Source organism: Tachypleus tridentatus, chromosome 6, assembly GCF_004210375.1.
Source record: "Tachypleus tridentatus isolate NWPU-2018 chromosome 6, ASM421037v1, whole genome shotgun sequence".
Taxonomy (NCBI): domain Eukaryota; kingdom Metazoa; phylum Arthropoda; class Merostomata; order Xiphosura; family Limulidae; genus Tachypleus; species Tachypleus tridentatus.
Window position 1 is genome coordinate 68710857 of NC_134830.1, and position 23970 is coordinate 68734826.

The 23970-nt window shown below is 33.8% G+C and overlaps 1 protein-coding gene across 3 annotated transcripts in view; it reads right to left on the reverse strand.

Moving 5' to 3' along the window:
• Positions 1–2614: 2614 nt before the first annotated feature.
• LOC143252748 (plasma membrane ascorbate-dependent reductase CYBRD1-like) overlaps positions 2615–23970 on the reverse strand; it is a 31085-nt gene continuing 9729 nt past the window's right edge. For all 3 annotated transcript variants that reach the window (XM_076505369.1, XM_076505367.1, XM_076505368.1), the window contains 4 exons: positions 19363–19589; positions 16652–16857; positions 9235–9404; positions 2615–3548 (listed from right to left, as the gene is read on the reverse strand). In XM_076505369.1, coding sequence (XP_076361484.1) covers positions 3395–3548; positions 9235–9404; positions 16652–16857; positions 19363–19558 — 726 coding nt within the window. In that variant the 5' untranslated portion in view covers positions 19559–19589 and the 3' untranslated portion in view covers positions 2615–3394. The remainder of the gene's footprint in view (positions 3549–9234; positions 9405–16651; positions 16858–19362; positions 19590–23970) is intronic.

Consider the following 23970-nt stretch of genomic DNA (forward strand, 5'->3'; position numbering starts at 1 on the left):
AAACAGCTAAATAAACAGTAAAATATTATATAACTGATAAGTTAGCACTTAAAATATTTATAGTAAAGAAATATCATGAAAAAATTAATATATATATATATATATATATATGAAAATATAAAAGAAAACGTAATTTTTATTTAAAATAAGTACTAAGAAATACAGTTTACATATAGCTGCATCTTTTACCTATTCAAAAATTGTTTTGCACGTTATCACGAATTACTCTACTCAAAACTATTATGCCTGTTCTTGATGACGAGAAACCCACTTGAAATAAAAATGTATCTCAGAACGGCTGGTGTGTGTATTAACACTTTATTGATAAGCAGAGAACAACGTTTCGATCTTCCTATCCTACCTTATTAACCTTCAGGTTAATAAAAACCTGTTGTTCTCTGCTTATCAATAAAATTATTTGTTCTCATACCAGCCGTTCTGAAATACATTAATATGTCTATTGTCGGTTGATGTTTCGTGTTCTACGCGTGTATGGTTAGGGTTTGTTTTCGCGCCAATCTAAAACAATACGCTATCTGTGATCTGTTCACCAACTGGAATCGAATTTCGGATTTTAGCTGACTCACGTGAGGACTAGGATTAGGCTTAAGCACATATGTATGTTAATCATTTATACTTTGTAGTGCATTTGACAAGAAATTACACTTTTGAAACATGCATTAGTTGCCGATAAAAGTGCATATTTGAAATGTTCTGCACATTTTATTGTTACTTGATATCAATCCAACTAATTAAAGAAACACCGTATAAAGTTGTTTAAAAAATAGTTATAAAAGGCGTACAAACAATCCTAATCTGAGGTTTATAAAATCACAATTTGTTAGTAAAGGTTTTAATTATCTTATTAATATCATAACATAATTTAGTTAGTTTTTACATGCAACTTTGTGTTAATTCCATTAACTACTTGTATTTTTCACTTAATTTCTTCTACCTAAGACTAGAAACCGGGTTTCGAAAAACGTGGGCAGGTCACTGATAGCGTTTGTGTGGTTTTGTGTTTTAACTTCAAAACAAACAAACTTGCTACTTTAAGATAAAATATAATTTTTGTAACAGTTAATACAAAATTAACTCTACATTCTCGAAATATGTTGAATAAAAACGTTTTTATGTTTTTCATTCCATTCATTATCAGTCCAATGAAGTTAAACTTACAGGGTTACACATATAACTTCAATCTATTTTATTGGTTATGAATAAAGTAATACCCATATTTGCCCATGGAGACAATCTTTGAAACCACTGCGACTAATGTGAAAACAAAATGTTATCGCTTTTGCTGTATTTATGTGTTTTTAACAAAAGTAATTTGTTCTTCCAAATTAATCCCCATTTAATTTTAAATGTTAACTGAATAAAAACAAATAAATATTTTCATGTAGAAATTAAACTAATTGTAATATATGATGATCATATTGTCCTATGATTTTTTTTTGGTTAAAGAAAAATTCGTAAGACAGAAATTAATATAAACTAATTCGATTACGTTCAAATGAGAATAATGATTACTTAATAAGAAATAATGAAAAGCGGTAAGTTTAATACAACACCAAATGTAAATTTAATTAGAACATTGGAGTTCTTCTTACGTGAATTATCAATGATTAAAGTTCGTAGTATTTTTTGTTTCTTTTTATATGGAGAGCAGTATTATTAAATAAATATGGTATTTTAAAGTTTATTATTTACATATTTATGTCATATTTTTAGTAAAGAGATTTATTTTCTTAAAACCTCGGTGGATTTTATTTAAGAACCTTTTTTTTTTTCTAAAATAATATAACTTAAATTTTCTTATGATTACATTGCGTTGCAAAATAAAGAAAAGAAAAGTGTTTACGTTTGTTGTATAGTGTGTCGAAAATACTTAAAACTGGATACAACACTGCGATATGTTTGTAACACCGGAAATTGTTTCTTTTATAATTGTTGCACAACAGCGGTTTTCAACTCTGCTGCAGTGGAGGTTCACACAGAATTTTGAGTGTGGTCTCGATGACTAAAACTAGTCCTCAAATACTTTATTGGTATTAAACACTAAAGAAATAGGTAAAACCACCTGCCTGGTGGTTGGCAGGCCTGTCGGAACTGTCGCAAATGCCGCCAGTTAAATAACCTAGATGGACATAAGAAGACTACTAAATGCATTAACTGCAGCCATTGGTAGAAATAGACAATTTATAATTTCTTCTTTCATTTGGGAATGATCTGGGCAAATTCAGTGAATGACTAAGCATTGAAAAATGAGTTGTTTTAATGGAAAGAAGAAAACCATTCACATATGATAATATTTTTTGTATATATTTTCTTGATTGTTTGTTTGTTTTTGGAATTTCGCACAAAGCTACTCGAGGACTATCTGTGCTAGCCGTCCCTAATTTAGCAGTGTAAGACTAGAGGGAAGGCAGCTAGTCATCACCACCCACCGCCAACTCTTGGGCTACTCTTTTACCAACGAATAGTGGGATTGACCGTCACATTATACGCCCCCACGGCTGGGAGGGCGAGCATGTTTAGCGCGACGCGGGCGCGAACCCGCGACCCTCAGATTACGAGTCGCACGCCTTACGCGCTTGGCCATGCCAGGCCCATATTTTCTTGAACAGAAAATCAAACTTTTTTGTTTAGCCGTTAATTGTTATATGCAACTAAGAAAACCAAATATGGTACGATTTTAGTATAGGTTAGGGAGGCGGGTTTACTAAGCGACAGATACTCAGTACTTAGATAGTGGCTATAAAAAAAGTTCGGTTTCTTTTCAATTCTCTAATTCTTACCACAATTTTCATTTCTTCCTTTTTTTTAAAATAAAAGATAAGTGGAGTTAGTGTTTCGCCCCTATATTCGCAGAGTTCAACGACCTTTAGTCACACAGTCAACTATCACAGTATCATTAATGCATGATTCAGAAGAAATTTAGATGTTGAGGAGAGTAGTCATATCTAGGTTCAACAGATCATAATAATGGCATAAATTTATATTAATCTTGACACTAAATTCATAATGAAATAAATTTTACATCTAGGTTTAGTAAATGATGGTAATAACACTACAGGCAAAGCGTTTATGTATAACGAGTCATATTATACGAGTTCATATTTATATTTGATGGTAATTTTAACTTTTTCTTTCTTCACATAGAAACTGGTCTAATATGTAAATCCGAGATTATTTGACTGAAAGAGTACTCCATATCGTCGATATTTATTTAGTTGAGAGTTGTAATAATTTTAATGTTAGTTTCAAATAATTAAATAGTTCTGGTAGTGTTCAAATGAATTAAAACTTGACTATATTCGAGAACAGCTTAAACTCAAAGGTTAACTTGTAGTGACTTTTAAAATTCAGTTAATGGAAGTAAATGTAGGATTTAGTTGATGATGAGCGTAGCAGAGCGTTTGAAGCTGTTATTCCGAACCAGGTATGTAATTACAATACCAAGAGTTAATAACGAAACCCCTAAAACATTGATGACTAGTGCTTGTTCTGGCAGATCTTCATAGTTAGTTTTGTCGATGGTTCCACTGTAAAAAACACATAAAAAAGCAGAGGATTAGAAACAGAATGATACGACATTGTACTATAGAATATAATGAACTGACATATTTATGTCATATGTTTTTAATAGTTTTCCTCTACAGTAGGGTCCTGATTTAACACGCTGTGCTTAAACTTTGATGAACTAAAGATCTCTTTTGTTACCTCTGTAAGAGATGGGAACATTTTATTTAGATCATAAAACGTTGTATATAAAACTCTCAATAATCACACAATAAACGTTGCTTTGTGCTCGTGGCGCATGCACTAATGTCTACATTGCATTTTCTCATCTCACATCAATATATATTTTACACGATACATATTGTGATTTGTCTTTTTTTCTTATTACGCTACACCAAAAAACGTATTTGTAACACGTAGTTCTTATTATCTTACATTAATATATGTTTATCATATAACTTGTTTTTTTTCTTTCGACAATGTGTTTTACATGGTACGCGTTTGTTCATGTTTTGTTTCTTATTATAGGGCATCAATTCGTGTTTCACATGGTATACACTCTAAATTCCATCATGTTTATTTTTATCTTAAATCAATACACGTTTTTTACACGAAACGTTCTCTGATGTATTTTGTAGCTTTCAATCTCACAACAATGCTTGTCATAGATCAAACAAGTTCAGATTTTTGTGTTTTATACTATAATTCGACATCAATACATGTTTTGCATGAAAAACGTTCTGCTTTCTCTTCTTTATTTCATCATTTTACTCAACGCACATTTTACACAATATATAGTGTGTTCTCTGTTTTGTGTGTTGTTTATCACGACCTGTGGTTTGAAAAAGGTTCAACGCCAAATACTCGGGTTATCAGGCGTTAGTAAGGCCGCAGTCTTAATATCTGCTGGGTCACTAATTAAGCTATCGTAGGCCAGGAATCAAAAGGTTTCTATTATACTATCACATTATACTTGAGCGTTAGAAACCGGGTTTTGATACCCGTGGTGGATAGAGCACAGACAGCCCATTGTGAAACTTTGTGCTTAATTTCAAACAAACAAGCACTCATGATGAATGTACCTATTTACCGTACAAACACTATTTCATTTTATCATTCATGATGACTGTATATGTTTGTCGTACAAACACGACTTCATTTTATCGTTCATGATGTGTCTACCAGTTTGTCCTATAAACATTATTTCATTTCATCACTTAGACGAGTGTACCTGTTTGTCGCATAAACACTGTTTCGTTTCATCACCCATGATTAAACAGGTGTTCATTATTGCGTGACACTATTATATGTCATCTCTCGTGATTGACGCACGTGTTAATAATCACACACTGTGAAAAATAGGCCATGATCAACCGAATGAATGCCTTTATCGACAAAATATCATCCGCTCTAGTTATAGTTCATAAACAGTACTAGTAAATGTAGTAATCCTGTTTGAGGCAAAGTAAAAATTGTAGACAAGTAGTTAGAAAGAAGTGCGAAACAAGGGAACATACAAACTTGATTTTAATAATGACAACAACATGAACATAAAGGAAAGTTTAAACCGTATTACCTCAAACTTAATAGAGGTAAAGTACAAAAGGGTAAATAACAAATTCATACACATAAGTACTTAACAACACACACACTGGTTTATATATAAAGGTTAAAACCCTAGACGTTTGGACAGTTTTCACATTTATATGTCTAAAGCGTTAGGATTTAATCGTATTTTCGGTGACTTACTATTGGAAAACAAAGCAGCCGTATAACTACCAGTAAGAATAGTGTTAAGGAAATAGTCTATCAGAGACAAACTATATCAAAAAGAGAGAAACGAAAATTTACAGCGAAATAATGAAGTTACGTAGATGAATCGCATGTATGTAAATCAAACAGAGAAAAAAGTCAAAAAGGCAAAGTTATGAAGAGATAAAACAAATAAGGACAGTGAAAGTGTTTCACAGTATCTTGTCAGAAGAACGGTATTCAAACACTGAAATTACGAAGCAAAAATAAATTAACAGGACTCATGAAACAGGAAATAAAATAAAATACAGCAGCATAAAGATTAGAAAGAGGTAAAACATGGGTATTTTAGGTGAATTGAGTCACGAAAAGGAAAACATTGGTAAAACATTAGTAGGAAAACATTGGTAAAACATTAGTAGGAAAACAGTTTTCCGTCATATTTGGGTTAAAAGCCCTTTGCACCTTTTTTGTTTAATATCCACAGTTTCAGTGACTTTAAAGATTGACCGAGATCACGTAAATATAAAGAAAACTCAGAATTTACCAGTCGTAAAATATTTAATGAAGGCATTAACTCTTTTACTCATTCAATTTTGATGGGAAATAACTACGCATGAGCAAATATTAAGTTTTTTGTTTTTTTTGGAATTTCGCACAAAGCTATTCGAGGGCTATCTGTGCTAGCCGTCCCTAATTTAGCAGTGTAAGACTAGAGGGAAGGCAGCTAGTCATCACCACCCACCGCCAACTCTTGGGCTACTCTTTTACCAACGAATAGTGGGATTGACCGTAAGATTATAACGCCCCCACGGTTGGGAGGGCGAGCATGTATGGCGCGATGCGGATGTGAACCCGCGACCCTCAGATTACGAGTCGCACGCCTTAACGCGCTTGGCCATGCCGGGCCGCAAATATTAAGACTAGTCTTTAAACAATTTCAGAGCTTTTGTATGACACTTTTAAAATCCTGAGACACGATTTTAAATGAGCATACATCAATAAACTTTTTTCGGTTAATAACAAGAAAGACAGAGAAGCTGGAATCGTAGACAAGTGTAAAAAAAAACAACTCTTTACAAGGTAAAACATATTTCACCTTCAAAAGGTATATGATAAGAATCTTGTAGTTAAGGTTCTGACTATCAAGTATAAATTGCTATCATGGTTAGTAGCTTGTACGATCACATTAGTCCAGCTATTAATTTAATATCATTTTTCACTAAATTGTAATTACTAATTCTTCTACTACTCAAGTATTACTATTTTCATGGAAATCCTGAGAAATACTTGTCTTTCTAAGTGCAGACATGTATATGAGTATTGGTCCTCTTGTTAGCAAAGAAAGCTACTTTACTATTCAAATAATCCTCTGTGCTATACCCATTAATGGGATCAAACCATGGGTTTTAGCTGCTATAAGCCCTTAACGTTTAGACGAACCACGGAGGATCTCCAAAAATGGTAGTAGACTAGTAGTCGAAAGAGAGAATATAAAATAGCTAGTAGTCGGACAGTTAGTTAGGGACGAGCGTAGCCTATTGGATAGTGTGCACAAATTGTGCAGCTCAAGAGTTCAGGGTTTGTAACCTGTTGCCGCTAGAACGCGCTCCGTACTATAGAGATTAGTAAGTCCCACTGTTCAGTCAAATAGAAGAAGTCCAAGAGTTTGAGGTGGGTGATGTTGACTATCCGTCTACCTTCTAGTCTATCACGTCTAAATTAGGAGCAGTTATGCTCAGCATACCGTTGTGTGGCAAACATTTTCAATGAAGAGATAGGTTGTAAAAATTAAATAACTAATCAAACTTTGATCAGGCTAACAACTACAACAACAACGTGATAAGAAACTACGTTACCCAAACAAACGTACGAAAATAGAACGATGCAAAACAGAATTCGACAATTGAAGATTTTTTTGAAAATATATACAAAGGCTAATAGTTTTATTGGTGATATTACTATAATTAGATATAAAATAACAGCGCTTTTTTGTAAATATAAAATTGTGTTTCAGGAATCGTTTTGTAGTGTCATAAATAATTATGTTAAGTTATGATTAAGTCAGCGATGTAACTACTCCCTTCGTCGGGTCTTTTTCTGACTCGCCCGCCCCCGCACTTGTAATGGGGGGTACACTTACACCACTATATTTAGGGCAATAGTTAATTGGTTTAAACTTTGTTTTAGAATTTAAAGGTTTGTACAACTTTCAGGTTCTTCTCTTATAGAGTTTATGTCATATATAAAATATGTTGTGTTTTGTATGATTTGTGTTTTATCGTTTTTATATATATTTAAAACTGTCACCGTCTTTTATTTTTGTATCTAGAACACGATAGTGTAATAACGTGTGTGTGTTTTCTTATAACAAAGCAACATCTGCCCATCTACTGTATCCACTGAAGGGAAGCGAATCCCTAATTCTAGCGTTGTTAACCCGAAGACTTACTTCTGTCCTATCGATAGACGTGTAATAATAATCCGGATATAATTGTTTTCAAAACAGTTAATACCATGTGCGATTTATTTTTAAATATATGTTATTCTCATAAAGAAGATATGGAGACAAATTTAAAATAGGAACTATACCGCACAAATTTGCATCTCTGACCTTACTCAGGTGCTTCATATGCATCTTTCGTGTCGCATTATGATATTAATCTGATTCTAGTGACATCTATACGCTCTAAATATTAACGTAGAGTTATACCAAGCAAAATATAATTTTGCACTATGCGAAAAATTCTTTCGTATATCTTACACCTTGTCAATTCGTTAATAGTTGATTAAATCTTGTTTTGCTCGCAATTCTTCTATTGTTGTGACTAGTAGCTACTGTTTTTGTATTTTTAATAATCACAATCTTTGCAGTAAGTTGCGATCTAATTACTAAAAGAAATTGACACTTCTCACGAACGAATTGAGTTACCATACCACAGTCTTTCTGTAGAAAATGGTTCAAAAATTCAAACCCGTCCTTTCACTACTTGTTTTCTGTGCACAAACAATCAATTTAAATGATAAGCATAAGTTTTTATTACAGCAAGTTTTATTATATTTTAGTTATGGTCACATACGGATCCCTTATGTTATAGCCAATGTCATGTTAAGAAATCATTTACATTATAGCCATAGCATCATATTCTGCTGCTGGATTAATTTCACGAGTGATTTCATTGTTTCATAATTAATGACAAAAACTATTTTTGTAACAGAAATTTAAAAACTTCAAACTATCTTATTCGACATAATTGGTTCATGAGAATAAACGATTCTCCTCTAATAATTACTTATAATTCAAAACATAGACCTTCTAATCTGTTGTTGTTAAAAACAAAAACATTGGTATATGTTTTTAAGTAAATAATATTTAACTACATCATAATTAATACAAGGGTATTTATATTTCTGGTCGAGAGTTCCAAGAGGAACCGTACCTCATTCCCGTGCATTTATTGGTCACAATTGTGTAATATACTTCAGTTACTGTTTTGTTTCAAATCACAGTAAAATCCAAAAATGAACAAGGTAACTTGCATTATTTGAGTTAACTTATCTTCACAGAATTCTATCTGTGAAAAGATTTACGAGCACTTTTGGTGAGTTTTACATTTAATTATGAATAATAGGAATGTGAAACATTTATCTCTGATACATCTTACTTTGGTGACGTTCTACAAAAAATTCACGTGATATAAAAATATGTTTAACATAGAATATCTAACTTATGTAACCCAGCAGTGGCACAGCGAAATGTCTATGGACTTATACCGTTAGAAATTAGGTTTTGATACCCGTTGTGGGCAGAGCAAAGAGAGCCCTTTATGTAGCTCTATATTTATTTATAAACAACAACAACAAACAACAATTTACTTCTGTAATGTATATTACATTTAAAGTTCACACGAAATACAGTGTAAAAAAAACTTTTATGTTAATTTATTGTTGATATACCTCAGCCTGTGTCGAGCTGTCTGCATCAGGCCCGTTAGGCAAGTGGCTACAGCCATTTCGAAGATGACAAGTCCTAAAGTAACGTGTGTCGGTAACAGACGCTGTCTCAGCTTCACAGTAGCGGTGTCACAACATAAGAATATCAGAAAAGATACAAACCCCACAAGGAACTGTAGAAGTTAAAAATAAAGTTGAAAAACATGTATCCTTTTTAGATGAGCTTTAACAAAGTTTTACTTATCAAGAGTTGAAACACGTAATTACTAAATATCGTTTTCACAGGTTTAAATACACAAGCAATAATGAAAAATTGCATTCTAACTTCGTGTTTTTATTTTCTGTGTTAATACATTTAATTACGAAAACGCGTTTAAAATATGTTGTTAATTCTAAAGGAAGATGGAAAACATACAGAGTATGAAACTATGTATCAAAGTTGAACTACTTTTATTTAAATAAAAACAAAACTAATTTTAACAAAAGTTGCAAAAAGACAATATAGCTATCGCCTTTAAACACAATTTTAAACTGTAAAGAGCTCTAAAATACAAGAAGACGTAATAAATAACGCTTTTAACAGAAACTGTAATAACCATTCATACAAGAAGTAAAAATTGTCAGCATCTTTAAAGAAAAATGTAAACATCTTAGTTAGCACACTTGAAGTAAAAGCAACCATCACCTTTAAGAAAAGCTGTAAACATTTTAGCATACATGAAGTAAAAGTAACCTACAATTTTAACTGAAAATAAAATCCTTAGGAAGCAAATATAACATTTAATATATATTAACAGAAACTGTAGAAATTATATTATATTAAAGTTTCAGCTTATATGAAGTAAACGAAATCATCGCTTTTCACAAAAAGATGTTAAAATAGAAGCATACGTTATAAGTAACCATCAATCTTAATTGAAAACGTGAAGAAAAACAACAAAAACAATTGGCTAACACAAATGTAAAACTAACGATCTCATTTTTACGTTATGTTTTAGAATTAAAATGCAATAAGCCAATGATATATTTTATTAATTTATTTTAAAATTTCTTACTTCTTGACACTATGAATGGTCATGTTCCATTCATTATCAGTCCAATGAAGTTAAACTTACAGGGTTACACATATAATTATAACTTCAATCTATTTTATTGGTTATGAATAAAGTAATACCCATATTTGCCCATGGAGACAATCTTTGAAACCACTGCGACTAAAATAAAACCAACCAGTGCATATCATGAAATAATATGATTAATAATAGTCTTATTAAATTTAACGAATATTCATGCATATTTTGACAAATAAAAACAAAGAGTTACATATCACATAAATAACAAAGGAACATTATAATTCCGTTTATTAAAAAATGTTAATTACACAATGAATTCTAGTTTTGTTTTGTTTGTTTTTGGAATTTCGCACAAAGCTACTCGAGGGGTAGCTGTGCTAGCCGTCCCTAATTTAGCAGTGTAACACTAGAGGGAAGGCAGCTAGTCATCACCATCCACCGCCAACTCTTGGGCTACTCTTTTGCCAACGAATAGTTGGATTGACCGTTATGTTATAACGTTCCCACAGCTGAAATGGCGAGCATGTTTGGTGTGACGGGGATTCGAACCCGTGACCCTCAAATTACGAGTCGCACGCCTTAACGCGCTTGGCCATGCCAGGCCCATGAATTCTAGTACAAGTTATTGTTAAATGGACAACAATAAAAACTTTTAAGTTTAACAGCTTTTGAATTATTGAAAGTTTTTCTATGCTTTCTTAGAAAATTGCCATTACAAGAAAAAACAGTTGCCTAAATACGGCCTTTCACTGACTAAGCGGTAAACTTGAGGTAATTTAAACTCGGAGTTTGATTCCTTTAGTAGGTACATCGCAGAGAGCCCATTGTGCATATTTGTACTTAACCCCTTCATTTCCATATTTATAAATAAATAATTCTCACAGTACCAGGTTTATAGTTGGATACACACACATAAAAATTAAGTGATATGTTGTACCATTTCATTGGTTATCTGAAACTGGAAAACTTTAGTAGGATTGAAATGAAATACTCTTTCTTCAGTGCGGTACAAAATTCAAATTAACCACAAGTGGTTAATATCACACTTTAAGTCTACAACAAATATTATGTAGTGTGTTCCATATATTTGACCTATAGGCGTGATCCAAAGGGAATATATATATATATATAAATTGGTTAAATATGAGGCCGAAAGATATTGCACTATTCATAAAATTAAATTTAATGTAGTTGTTATACAGCGCTTTGAAATTCGTGACGTAAGACCTGTGGTGTTAACTGTGTTAAAAACCCTCAAAGGAAAAGGAAGATGTACTCATGTCTAATTATTTAGCTTAAACAAACATTAAGATGCACATAAACGTGAGGTACAAGCAAGTAAAGTTTTCTGTTATTAACCCATACACTGCAATAGAGGCAAAAAGAATCAGATAATTCATTTAAAGTTGACTCATCGGCAGAAACATGATATTAACTAGTAAGACTTAATTTGAGTGGTTAGTGTCGTCAACTGCAGGCATGAAGAAAGTAATATATTTATAATTAACCTGATGAATCGTTCAGTTGGTGGCTGTCAGATATCGGTTTCCAGTGTCTATTGTGGAACGTAATCAAAATGAAAGATAAAACTTGAATAGTTAATAATTTAATAAATTAGTTTTTTCGCTAGATTATACATATATAAGATTATTTTTAAAGAACCATGACTGAAGTTAATTCCACAGTTTCTGGAATATCTGACTACTTTTTACTGTTACTATGATAACATTGTCCGAAATTAAGCATAAATACACAATGGGCTATTTATGCTCTGCCCATCACAGGTATCGAAACTCGATTTCTTGAGATTTGAGTCCGCACACATTTCACTGTGCCACCGGGGGAGCGTTACTGTGATATAAAGGATTTTAAAATGAAGTGGAAACTACTTCGAATAAAAATAAAACTTTTGGACATTTCAATTGTAAACAGTGAAGTGTAACTGATTTGGGAATTCTCAACCTGATGCATGGATTAAACGGTAAGGTCAGACACACTTAGGGATGAGATGTTACCGTATTTAATTTAAACTATTTGTCAGAGCGAGATTAAATTAATTTGTTAACAGTATCCACTGCTTACACGGATACTCTCTTAAATAGCGAGACTGACTGTCACTTTTAATATTAGTGTTCATCGTTTAGCGTTTCAATTCTTAGATCATTCAGTATCCAGTCTAGTGTTCTAACAATTTAACCATATATTTTTTTGGATTTCCTTTTGTAGTATTTTTTTGATTTTTTTTATCTAAAGCAGTGAAACTTAATGCCAGATGGTATTCGATTCATTTGTTTACCAACTAAAGATTAGCGTTTTATAAGCCTTAAACTCTCAGTTTTCATTCTTTGTTCATAACGAAGGAATTTAACAGAACTCTTGATCTATGCTACTTGGTGTAAAGCTCCTGATACATTCATGACATGAAGAGTAAGAGTCCCGACAAAAAAGTTGTGTATAATTAGTAAAGTAAGTACTGGTGTACGATATATGACAGTTTAGTTGATTAAAGCATATTTAAAAGCGCAGACTTTTATATATACTAACACCGAATCATAGCGATAAATATGATGGCTAACAACGCAAGAACAACAACAACTGGGTTTTGATACTTGCAGTTGACAAAGCAGTGTTAGCCAGTTGTGTAACTTTGTGTTTAACAACAAACAAACACTTCTGCAAGAAAGACAGCGTGTTATGTCAGTGGTTTTAAAATATTCATCAGTTTGTTGAATAGAAATTAGATATTGAAGATTTTACAGGCGGTTCTATTACACTCCTTTTTTTGGTTTAAAATTAGTATATTGTGTAAATAATAAAACACATTTAATAGAAAAATAAAAAATAAACATAAGAAAATATCGCAAAAATAATATTATGTACTCCATACACTTCCGGCCCGGCATGGCCATGAGGGTTAAGTCGTTCGACTCGTAATCTGAGGGTCACAGGTTCGAATCCCTGTCGCACCAAACATGCTTGCCCTTTCAGCCGTGGAGATGTTATAACGTGACGATCACTCTCACTATTCGTTGGTAAAAGAGTTGCTCAAGTGTTGGCGGTGGATGGTGATGACCAGCTGCCTTACCTTTAGTCTTACACTGTTAACTTAAGGACGGCTAGTGCAGATAGCCCTCGAGTAGCTTTGCGCGAAATCCAAAAACAAAGAAACAAACCATACACTTCTGTGATACTACTTTAGTGTTAGGCCTGGCATGGCCAGGTGGTTAGGGCGCACGACTCGTAATCTGAGGATCGTGGGTTGGAATCCCCGTCACACCAAACATGCTTACTCTTTCAGCCTTGGGGCATTATAATATTATAATCAATCCCACTATTCGTTTGGTAAAAGAGTAGCCCAAGAGATGGCGGTGAATGGTAATGACTAGCTACCTTCTCTCTCGTCTTACCCTGCTAACTTATGGACAGCTAGCGTAGATACGTCTCATGTAGCTTCACGCGAATTTCAAAAACAAACAATTACTATTTAAAAGATGTTAAACACAACATATAAACCTTTTGATTTTAATTAGGCCCCCCAATGGCTCAGCGGTATGTCTGCGGACTTACAACGCTAAGAACCGGGTTTCGATACTCGTGGTGGGCAGAGCACAGATAGCCCATTGAGCAGCTTTGTGTTTAATTGAAAACAACAACAACTTGTTTTTAATTACGTCCCATTCCTATAATTCTTGTGTTTTAACTCTAGTTGAACAGCTTCATTACATTATGTATCACAAATTGTGTTCCTGGATAGTATGTGTTATTTCTTAATTGCTTATGTTGTAAAAATACAGAAAATAGCCACTATTCCCTTCAAACTTTGCTTTTGTGACTTGGATAATGAAATTTAGAAATTAACCTATTTTCTATGTAAAAACGGGCAAATTTGCACATTTTCATTTACATAAGGTATTTACATAAATACATGTAAATCTTGATTCTTATGTATTTACACTAAAGTTATACAAAAATGAACAAAAATGTTTAGAAGTGAGTAATTTTTCGAGATTTACGACTGTAATGTAGTGTAAGTCACTTTCACGTATCAGCCCCCAAATATAGTTTCCCATCACGTTTTTGTTACACGCTCTCAGGGCACAAAAGAAAAGTTTGAAGAGAAAAATAGGTCTTTTCCATTTACTTTAGGCATAAGCAACTGGGAAATAACACTTTCTGCTCAGGAACAAGAAAAAGAAAAATATTTGTTAAATAGTGTTATTTATATAATTTCGTGTTGGTCTTGCTTCTCAAGCGACACTAGTAGCAACAAATGAAACAAGTATAGTTAGGTTTGTTCTGAATTTCGCGCAAAGCTACTCGACGGTTATCTGCGCTAGCCGTCCCTAATTTAGCAGTGTATGACTAGAGGAAAAGCAGCTAGTCCTCACCATCCACCGCTAACTCTTCGGTTACTCTTTTACCAACGAATAGTGGGATTGACGGTACATTATAATACCCCACAGTTGAAAGGACGAGCATGCTTGTTTGGTGTGACGGAGATTCGAGCCCGCGACCTTCAGATTACGAGTCAAGTGCTTTAACCACCTGGTCATGCCGGGCATAACAAATATAGTAAAAAAGATGTTGTTATGCGAGGTATTCTTTGTACTGACTCTGCTCTTCCTGCATAATGTTTCAGAAATGTTACTTTTTTTCTGTATGTGAACTGACTAACTGTACGTTTCTAAATGCACCTTACAGAATATTCGACAAGAGGAAACTCTCAGTAGCCGCAGCACTAGAAATTCTTTTAAGCAGGATTAGAGTAAATTAATCCATGAGATCTTTTTTCCCCTTTCTATTTGCTATATTTTTTGCACTAACATTATCTAGCGTGGGGTAGCGGGCATATCTGATTTAGTTTTATTACTCATCAGGATCTCTACTAAATTACCCTCAAATTGAAAATCTTTTAAGCAGGATTAGAGTAAATTAAGCTATGAGACTTTGGGAATGATCAAATGCATCAATTATAAACACTGGACCTCCTGAGTTCAAAATTCTAATTAGATCTCAAATCAATCAACAGATAACGGAGCAATGAAATAATGAGCAACATATTTGCATTTGAGGAATAAAAACATCAACTACAACAACAGCACAAAATCAGAGCCATTCTACGAACCGCTATGTCACAACTAAAAATGATCCTTTGATGCCTTTAAGTAGGCTTATTATAATCTTTATTATAAAGTACACACTTTTTAATAGTGAAATACCTTGGTTAAAACTGAAGAATGTTTTATCTTGACCTTGGATAATCCAAACATTGCAAATTACGACAGATAACATCATGTTTTACGAGGAATGTCACGTAAAAAAAATGTATACAACTTCGGGTGTGTAAGTTTTACTTTTACGCCTACTTTAACCCCTTTCATTTGGGAAATGAAGGTCTTTAAGTAAAGGTTACACAAGAACATTTTCATATCTTCATTTGGATAAATCTTCTTTAGAATAACTTTGTTTTTCAATGACTTTGCTGGACGCACAAAATATGATATACCTGAAAACTACAAATCTCAGTTATTCGTGTTATTGTGTTTTTTTTTTATAGCAAAGTCACATCTGGCTATCTGCTGAGTCCACCGAGGCGAATCGAACTCCTGATTTTAGCATTGTAATTCAGTAGACTTATCGTTGTTCCAACGAGGACTTTCGGTTATTCATTTGTGAATAGTGAATTCAATTTGTTGCTTAACGCATTTTATGTTCCCTGCTGGTACAGCGGTAAGTCTACGGATTTACAATGCTAAAATCAGGAGTTCGATTCCCCTCTGTAGACTCAGCAGATAGACAGATGTGGCTTTGTTATAAGGAAAACACCAGCACTCAAACTCGTTTTATTGCAATATCGTGTGTCTGCAATCTCTTGTAATGATACATGGATACATTAACTTGTAGGAAGATAAATATTTTATACGGAAGTGCATTCACGACACGAAGGATCGAAAGGGTAATTGAATATACAATTGAAATTCAACTTATAATCTAAGTTATGACCCTAAAATTTGAGTGATAAGTACCTCGGAATAAACCTTTTATTTATATAAGTGCAAAAAATTCATACAAAATTCATGTTAGTAGAGTCAATCAACTTATGGATCAAATTAAAACTACAATTCTTGAATGAACATTGTCATGAAATTGACGTTAAAGTCAAAATTCAGAAGATTGTAGTTGTTAAACATCAAGCTGTACAATGGGCACGGATATCAAAACTCAGGTTTCAGCGTTATAAACCTTCAGAATTATTTCTAAGTCAATGGAGGGGGCTATCCAAGAGGCAAAATTATACATTTAGAACAGATGAAAATACCCTACGTTAAAATGGCCAATGAACTCACCTGTAAAGCAAACATTCCTATTGTTGCAAGACCGATCCACGAATGCAAACTGTAGAAATGCTTGGGATCTTGGGCGATATTACGACCTTGAATTGCTGACACCAAGCCAACCGTGATTGATGACAAGGCAAAGACGAAAAACGAGGTGTGAATTACCTTGGTGTATATCTTCTTATAGCAAGAGAAACATCTATATGCAAGAATTGCTGTCAAAGGCAGCATTTTATGAAAATATTGGAATTAAATCAATATTTGATTTTAATTTCACTTTTAAAAATAGCTTAAGATAGTATTACTTTCAAAGAGTACCAATAAGAAATTTAAAGTTTATGAAGTAAATGAAAAAACAACATTGGTTTGTTTTTATCCTTTCACTTCAGCAGCTATTCCAGCTTATAATTAAAACTAGAACGTTATTACGTATCTTTTTAATTCAATAATAAAATTATTTTCTTTTTATTTTCATAGTATCGTCTGAGTGTACGATGTATCTTCGTTTTCTTTTGACATAAGACAACTTCTAATTCTGTGTTAGTTTGTTTTTGAATTTTGTGCAAAGATATACGAGGCTATCTGCGCTGACCATCCCTAATTTAGAAGTGTAAGACTAGAGGGAAGGCAGTTAGTCATCACCACCCATCGCCAACTCTTGGGCTACTTTTTTACCAACGAATAGTGGGATTAATCGTCATATATAACGTTCCACGGTTGAAAGGGCGAGCATGTTTAGTGTGACGGTGATTCGAACCCGCGACCCTCGGATTACAAGTCGAGCGCCTCATCCGCCTGGCCATGTTGGGCTATAATCTGTATTTATTTGAAAAAAAATAGCAATGTAGATTGGGTATCATAACAAATTAATAACACTATGTAACAAAATTTTTACTTTTTCTTGTTCCTGGGCAGAAAGTGTTATTTCCCAATTGCTTATGCATAAAGTAAATGGAAAATACTTATTTTTTTCTTCAAACTTTGCTTTTGTGACCTGGGTAATGAAATTTTTAAATTTACCCATTTTCCAGAACATTCTAGATAGATTCAGCGCAAAGTAACTGATAGAGAATTTCTCGAACTAACAAGAATTTTCAAGAATGAAAGTGTGCAAGTCACAAGTCAGAGGAAGCATCACCGACATTTTTCAAGCTTCTTCACTCTGCTTCTGCCACAATGTATCCAGTCTGTGCGAGGCAATTGGAATTGCCTGTAACCCGAACGACTGGCGCCTCTTCATTGATAGCTCATCCAGAAGCCTTAAAGCTGTGCTGCTCCATAACGGGAATAAGTATCCGTCTCTTCCCCTGGCTCATTCGGTGCACCTCAAAGAGGAATACAACAGCGTCAAGACCTTGCTAGAAGCTTTACCAACTTTCTCTGTTATCTTTGCCTTTGGGACAGCAGAGACACCGCAGCGCACTACAATAGGAAACACTGGCCACAACGGACCGCGTTCTCTGCGGGGAGGCACAATGTCAAGTGTGATCCACTAGTTGACCTCCAGAAGGTGTTGTTCCCACCATTGCACATAAAATTGGGTCTTACGAAACAATTTATCACAGCTCTTGATAAGGAGTCTGCAGCCTTCATGTACCTTCGAGACTTCTTTCCTAAGCTGTCTGAGGCAAAGGTCAAAGTTGGTCTCTTCGTTCGACCACAAATAAAGAAGATCCTGGAGTGCACAGAATTTCCCAAGAAGCTCAGTAGGAAGGAATAAAAAAAGCTTGGGGCAGCTTTGTCGCAGTGGTTCATGGATTCTTGGGCAATCACATGGCCGAAAATTATGTGGAACTGGTTGAGGCTCTGGTGAAGAACTACGGCAAAATGGGCTGCAGGATGTCCCTGAAAGTTCATACCCTTGACGCTCATCTTGATAAATTCAAGGAGAATGTGGGAGCATATTCAGAGGAGCAAGGCGAGCGCTTTCACCAAGATGTATTGGACTTTGAACGCCGCTACCAAGGAGGGCTAATACGTGAAAGTGATTTACATTACAGTCGAAAATCTCGAAAAACTACTCACTTCTAAACATTTTTGTATAACGTTAGTATAAACACATGTAAATCTTTATTCATATGTTGTTTTATTCAGACCTTATGAAATGAAAATGTGCAAATTTGCCTGTTTCTACACAGAAAATAGGTTAATTTCTAAATTTCATTATCCAGGTCACAAAAGTAAAGTTTGAAGGGAAAAATGGTCACTTTCTGTATTTTTACAACATAAGCAATTAAGAAATAACACATACTATCCAGGAACAAAATTTGTGTTACGTAATGTAATCAATTAAGCTTGTAAAACAGAAAATATAAATAACCCCACAGCTAAAAATGACCAAAATAACAAGAAAAAATATTTCCAGTATTTAGTCTATTATAATAAATTAAGAAGTTCCACTAATATCACTTAAATACACTCTTTGTTTTACATAGTGGTAAATAAGAACATTTCAACTATTTCTCGGTGGACTGAGCAGATAGTCAATGTAGCTTTGCTATAAGAAAACACACACACACATTTCAACTATTTAACATTTTAATTTTTTTGACTAAAATTATTTAATAAATTTTGTCTGTGAAAGATGTTACAGTTATTTTTAACATATTTGTTGCTAAAATAAAAACCCTTTTAAGTTCATTCACGTCATCAATACACATTTTTACCAAATCTTTAGATTAATTATATTAAATCTTTATACATATATATATATTACTAACCTTGACCGTTGAAGAATATAAAACCCCCAATCATGAGAACATAATGAAGGTTAAGTTGTCTAGTGGCGTCATTGGTCCAAGTAACACCACCCCCATAATAAAATATCCAGAAGAGGCAAAGACCAAGGGCTCCAAACAGCATAACTTCAGCAATGAAAATCCAAAGGGCAAACCCATACTTGACCATTGCAGACATTTTTCCCTCGTATGTAGAGGTTCTACTGGACCTGTTGAGGAAAAAATAAAAAGGTTTGACAGAAATCAGAAATAAATATCACTTAGAATGTCTAATTCTGAAATAAAAGAAAAATTAGAAAAGCAGATACTGATAAATGATATACTTATTTGGGTTCCTAAATGATATTTATCATATGCTAGATTTTCATATTTTTATAACTTTTAGATTTTCTAGAGCGGTATATCTCCAGATTTATAACGCTAAAAGCAGGAGACCGATTCCCTTCGTTGTACTCTGACCCGAAATGGCGAAGTGTGTTGAGGCGTTCGACTCGTAATCCGAGGTTCGCGGGTTTGAATCCCGGTCGCACCAAACATGCTCGCCCTTTCAGCCGTGGGGGCGTTATAATGTGACGGTCAACCCCGTTATTCGTTGGTAAAAAGAGTAGCCCAAGAGTTGGCGGTGGGTGGTGATGACTAGCTGCCTTCCCTGTAGTCTTACACTGCTAGATTAGGGACGGCTAGTGCAAATAATCCTCGAGTAGCTTTGCGCGAATTTCAAAAAAACAAACAAACAATCGTTGGACTCAGCAAATAGCCCAACGTGGCTTTGCTGTAAAAAAAAAACACATACATACACCTTTCGGTAGACACAGCTTATAGCGCAATATGGTTTGCTATAAAAAATACACTAGTTAAAAAAATATTTCTTTATTAACCAAACAGAAAACAAGAAGAAGATCAAGTTTCCGTATTTTGTTTACGATCATTAATTACAGCATTTCTTTTGTTAGATATTAGTGTATCTCAAGCATTAAAATGTCAAATTTACAAGTTATGATTTGCGCTGTTACGTTTATAGCTCTTGCTAAAGACCAAAGTTTCGAAAAACAGTAAATCAGCCATTAGTTTTATGAAATGACAGCGAACTTGGGAAGGTATATTAATATATACCTGACAACAGAAAAGGAAAATTAAAACAATGTTTAATCCAAAAGTAATATACCTATTGTAGTTTGGTTGTTTTGGAATGTCGGGGTCCTCAGCCCCTTTACATTTCAACCAGTTATTTCTCCCTTAATTGTTTCTTCATCATACTCTCCATCCAGTGACAATGATCGTTTTATTAATAATTGTCTTATCAGTTAAACTAAAAATATACTTTAACTAATGCATGAGGTGGTCACTCCTGGTATCATTTTGATCACAAAGGGGTATAGTTTCCTTATTTCTTTGAAGTACAGCAAAGTTGAATTTTACCTTGAAATACATATTGAATACGATTTTGGATTCATAGTTTCATTTTCATCGTATATGACACTGCAAAAACACGGTGCTATTTTCACACTTCAATGGAAAGCACCTGTACATTATTTTCAGGTGTCACAATTATTAATATATATATATATCACTCAGAACATAATACATAAAACAAATAAGTAGTGCGTGACTATGTGGATCGGAACAACACGAGTAGTTTCGTAAATTGGCTTTAGTTTGAATTTCGCGCAAAGATATACACGCATAATAACGACTGACAGCACATTAATTTTAATTTATAATTAGCTTTCACTTCATCCTTTGTTCTTTGATAACGTCAAAGCCAGTTAATCAATAGGTTATATTTCATAAAGTATAGTATTTACAAGATATGCAAGTTGTAGCCTAATACTGTGACTTGCAATAATTCTATTTAATTACTTCCATTAAGTTAGGACCGGTATGACCAGGTGGGTTAAGGCTTTCGACTCTTAACCTGAGAGTAGTGGGTTCGTATCCACATCGCACCCAACATGCTCGCCCTTTCAGTCGTGAGGACGTTATATGTGACGGTCAATCCCATAAATCCCACTTTTCGTTAGTATTAGAGTAGCACAAGAGTTGGCGGTAAGCGGTGATGACTAGTTCCTTTCCTTCTAGTCTTACACTGCTAAATTAGGGACGGCTAGCGCAGGTAGCCCTCGTGTAGCTTTGCGCAAAATTCAAAAAATAAACCAACTTCCATAGATACTCCAACTCACCAATTTTTTAAACTGATTTGTCTGTTGCCAGTTCTTGAATTTAATTCAATTCTTTTTAGAATGAAATATTTTTTCAGTTTTTTATATTTGTTTTTTCTCTGTATTTGTATTTAAATGTTTTTCATTCTCTGAATTCTCCAGTATTTTTATGCATATTTTAATTCCTATTGTTTATTGTCGTTTCTCAAGTTCAATTCAATCTTTTTAATTATCAGTTTTATAATTTTCTTCCCGTGTTTATGTTTTGTTTGATATCATTTCCCTAACTTTATTTATTTAAATCTGTTCTAGTATTCTGAGTGTCTGTTCCATGGGTCCTGGGAGGTTTTAATGATTTTGTTTCCCTCCCTGTTGCCTTTGACTGGCAGAGAAATGTTTGGGCTCATATCCTATTAAATACTGTTAATTTTTGGTAAAATATGTCTATTTATTTCCCAATTTTTGTCCATTTTATTCTTTTCTTCAGCAAATGTCACATATTGTTCATTCAGTAAGTGAGAATTAGACAAAATTACAACACTTCACTACAGACATTCGTGAAGCAACATTATTGGGCTTAAATATTACAGGGCAAAAAACTGGCCAACTTTTTTTGAGTCACATTTAAAAAAAATATTACGCAGGTGTACACCCTCAAAATCCATTTGGTATGAGTGAAAAGTTTCAGGTCTCTAGGTTTTTTTTCCCTCTTGAAACCATGGCGGTCACACACAGGGAGACAGGCTAATTATTGTTATAGATGTCGTTGTTTACTTACTGATAGTTATTTGGTCGTAAAGTAACGTACTTACTAAAGAAGTTTTCAGAAAATACGAAAATGACTATACACCAAAACACCATAGCTGACTAATTCTCTGCTATGCGAAGTAGAGTGAACGGTGCTATAGTAACAAATAATTATCAAGGTGACCACATTAAGTTGGAAACAGAAGTGTTTTGTTTTGCAACCTAAATGGCACTGCATGCCATAGATAAACAAACGACCAGGTCAGAGACCTCAAGGTTCAGACGGGGTTAATTCTAATTTCGAACTCGTAGACAGAGAATGGGCGATTACTCATTAGCATCCATTGCATGAAGCTATCCTTATTAAAATAGCTGGATTGTCTGTCACTCTTATAACCTGTACATAGCTAAAAGTGTGAAGCATGTTCAGTGGCTCGATCCTTCAATTTTTGTTATCTATAGCCAAGTGCACGAAATCACTATGATACGCTCTGTCCATGAAATAGAGTGAAGACAAGTGAATTCTAACAATAGTATGATATTGGGTGGGTGGGCTTGGCGTTTTATGGCGCAAGACAACTAGGCTATCTGCGCCGAGTGATATTGGAAAAAAACACATTAAGATCTTTGAAAGAGTAAATTGTATTAAAGTACGTACATATATCAACAATCTATTTAGTTGGAGAGAAACTAAAAAAAATGACCTGGTAACGAGTATAGCTAATTAAATATATATATTGTTAAGTTCTCACTTGTAATTATCAGAATGCATTGTTTCACCAATTGCACACGATCGTTGTTAATGATGACTGAGGTTTAGGTGTTAAACAAAAATGCTTATCTATTACAAATACACGCAAACAACTTGTACAGAGTTTCTTCGGAGATTAAATTATTTAGAAGTAGATTGCGGAGAAATCTTTTGAAATAATTTTGGTTTCATTTAAAAAAAAACTGGATAAACTCTAATTTAATATGCGCTTTTATTAGATATATTTTGCCCCACTAAAATTTTGAATCAGCCTATTATGTTGGATAAATTGGACACAAAAGTAATGTAGCAGCGTCTACAAGGCTAAACTGATTTAAGAAAATAAAATGGAAAGAAACTTGATATTGTATGGTGGTTACATTTGTATCATATTATATAATAATTAAATTGGGTAAAGAGAACAGAATGGGAAGGAACTTGATGCCATATGATTCGTGTGATAGTAAGAAGGTTGATTTAAATAGTTATGTCTCTCTCAGTTTTCATTTTAATATGATTATTGTCCAAAATTTTAAATTTATCTGTCCTTCGGTGAGACAACGGTAAGTTTACGGACGTACAACTCTAATATTCTGATTTAGATTTCCACAGCGAACATAGCAGATAGCCTAATGTGAGTTTGCCCTTAAACAAGCAAGCAATCAGACTTTAATTACCATATTTTTTTCTGTATGTGGCCCGAGGGTTGGATATTTTGAGAAGAAATCATCTGAGGAGACGTAGCATTTCGAAAGCTAAGGTTCATGTTAACAATGGCAGTGGAAAGAAATAACTGTCAGTTTTCAAATCCGTATAGAACATTATATACGTTTCTTATCAAGATTTCGAACGAAGCGTAACTCATCAAGTTGTGTTCATTTCCATCCTAGTAAAATGTAAGCTAACATAATATCGGTATGGCCACCACCGCTT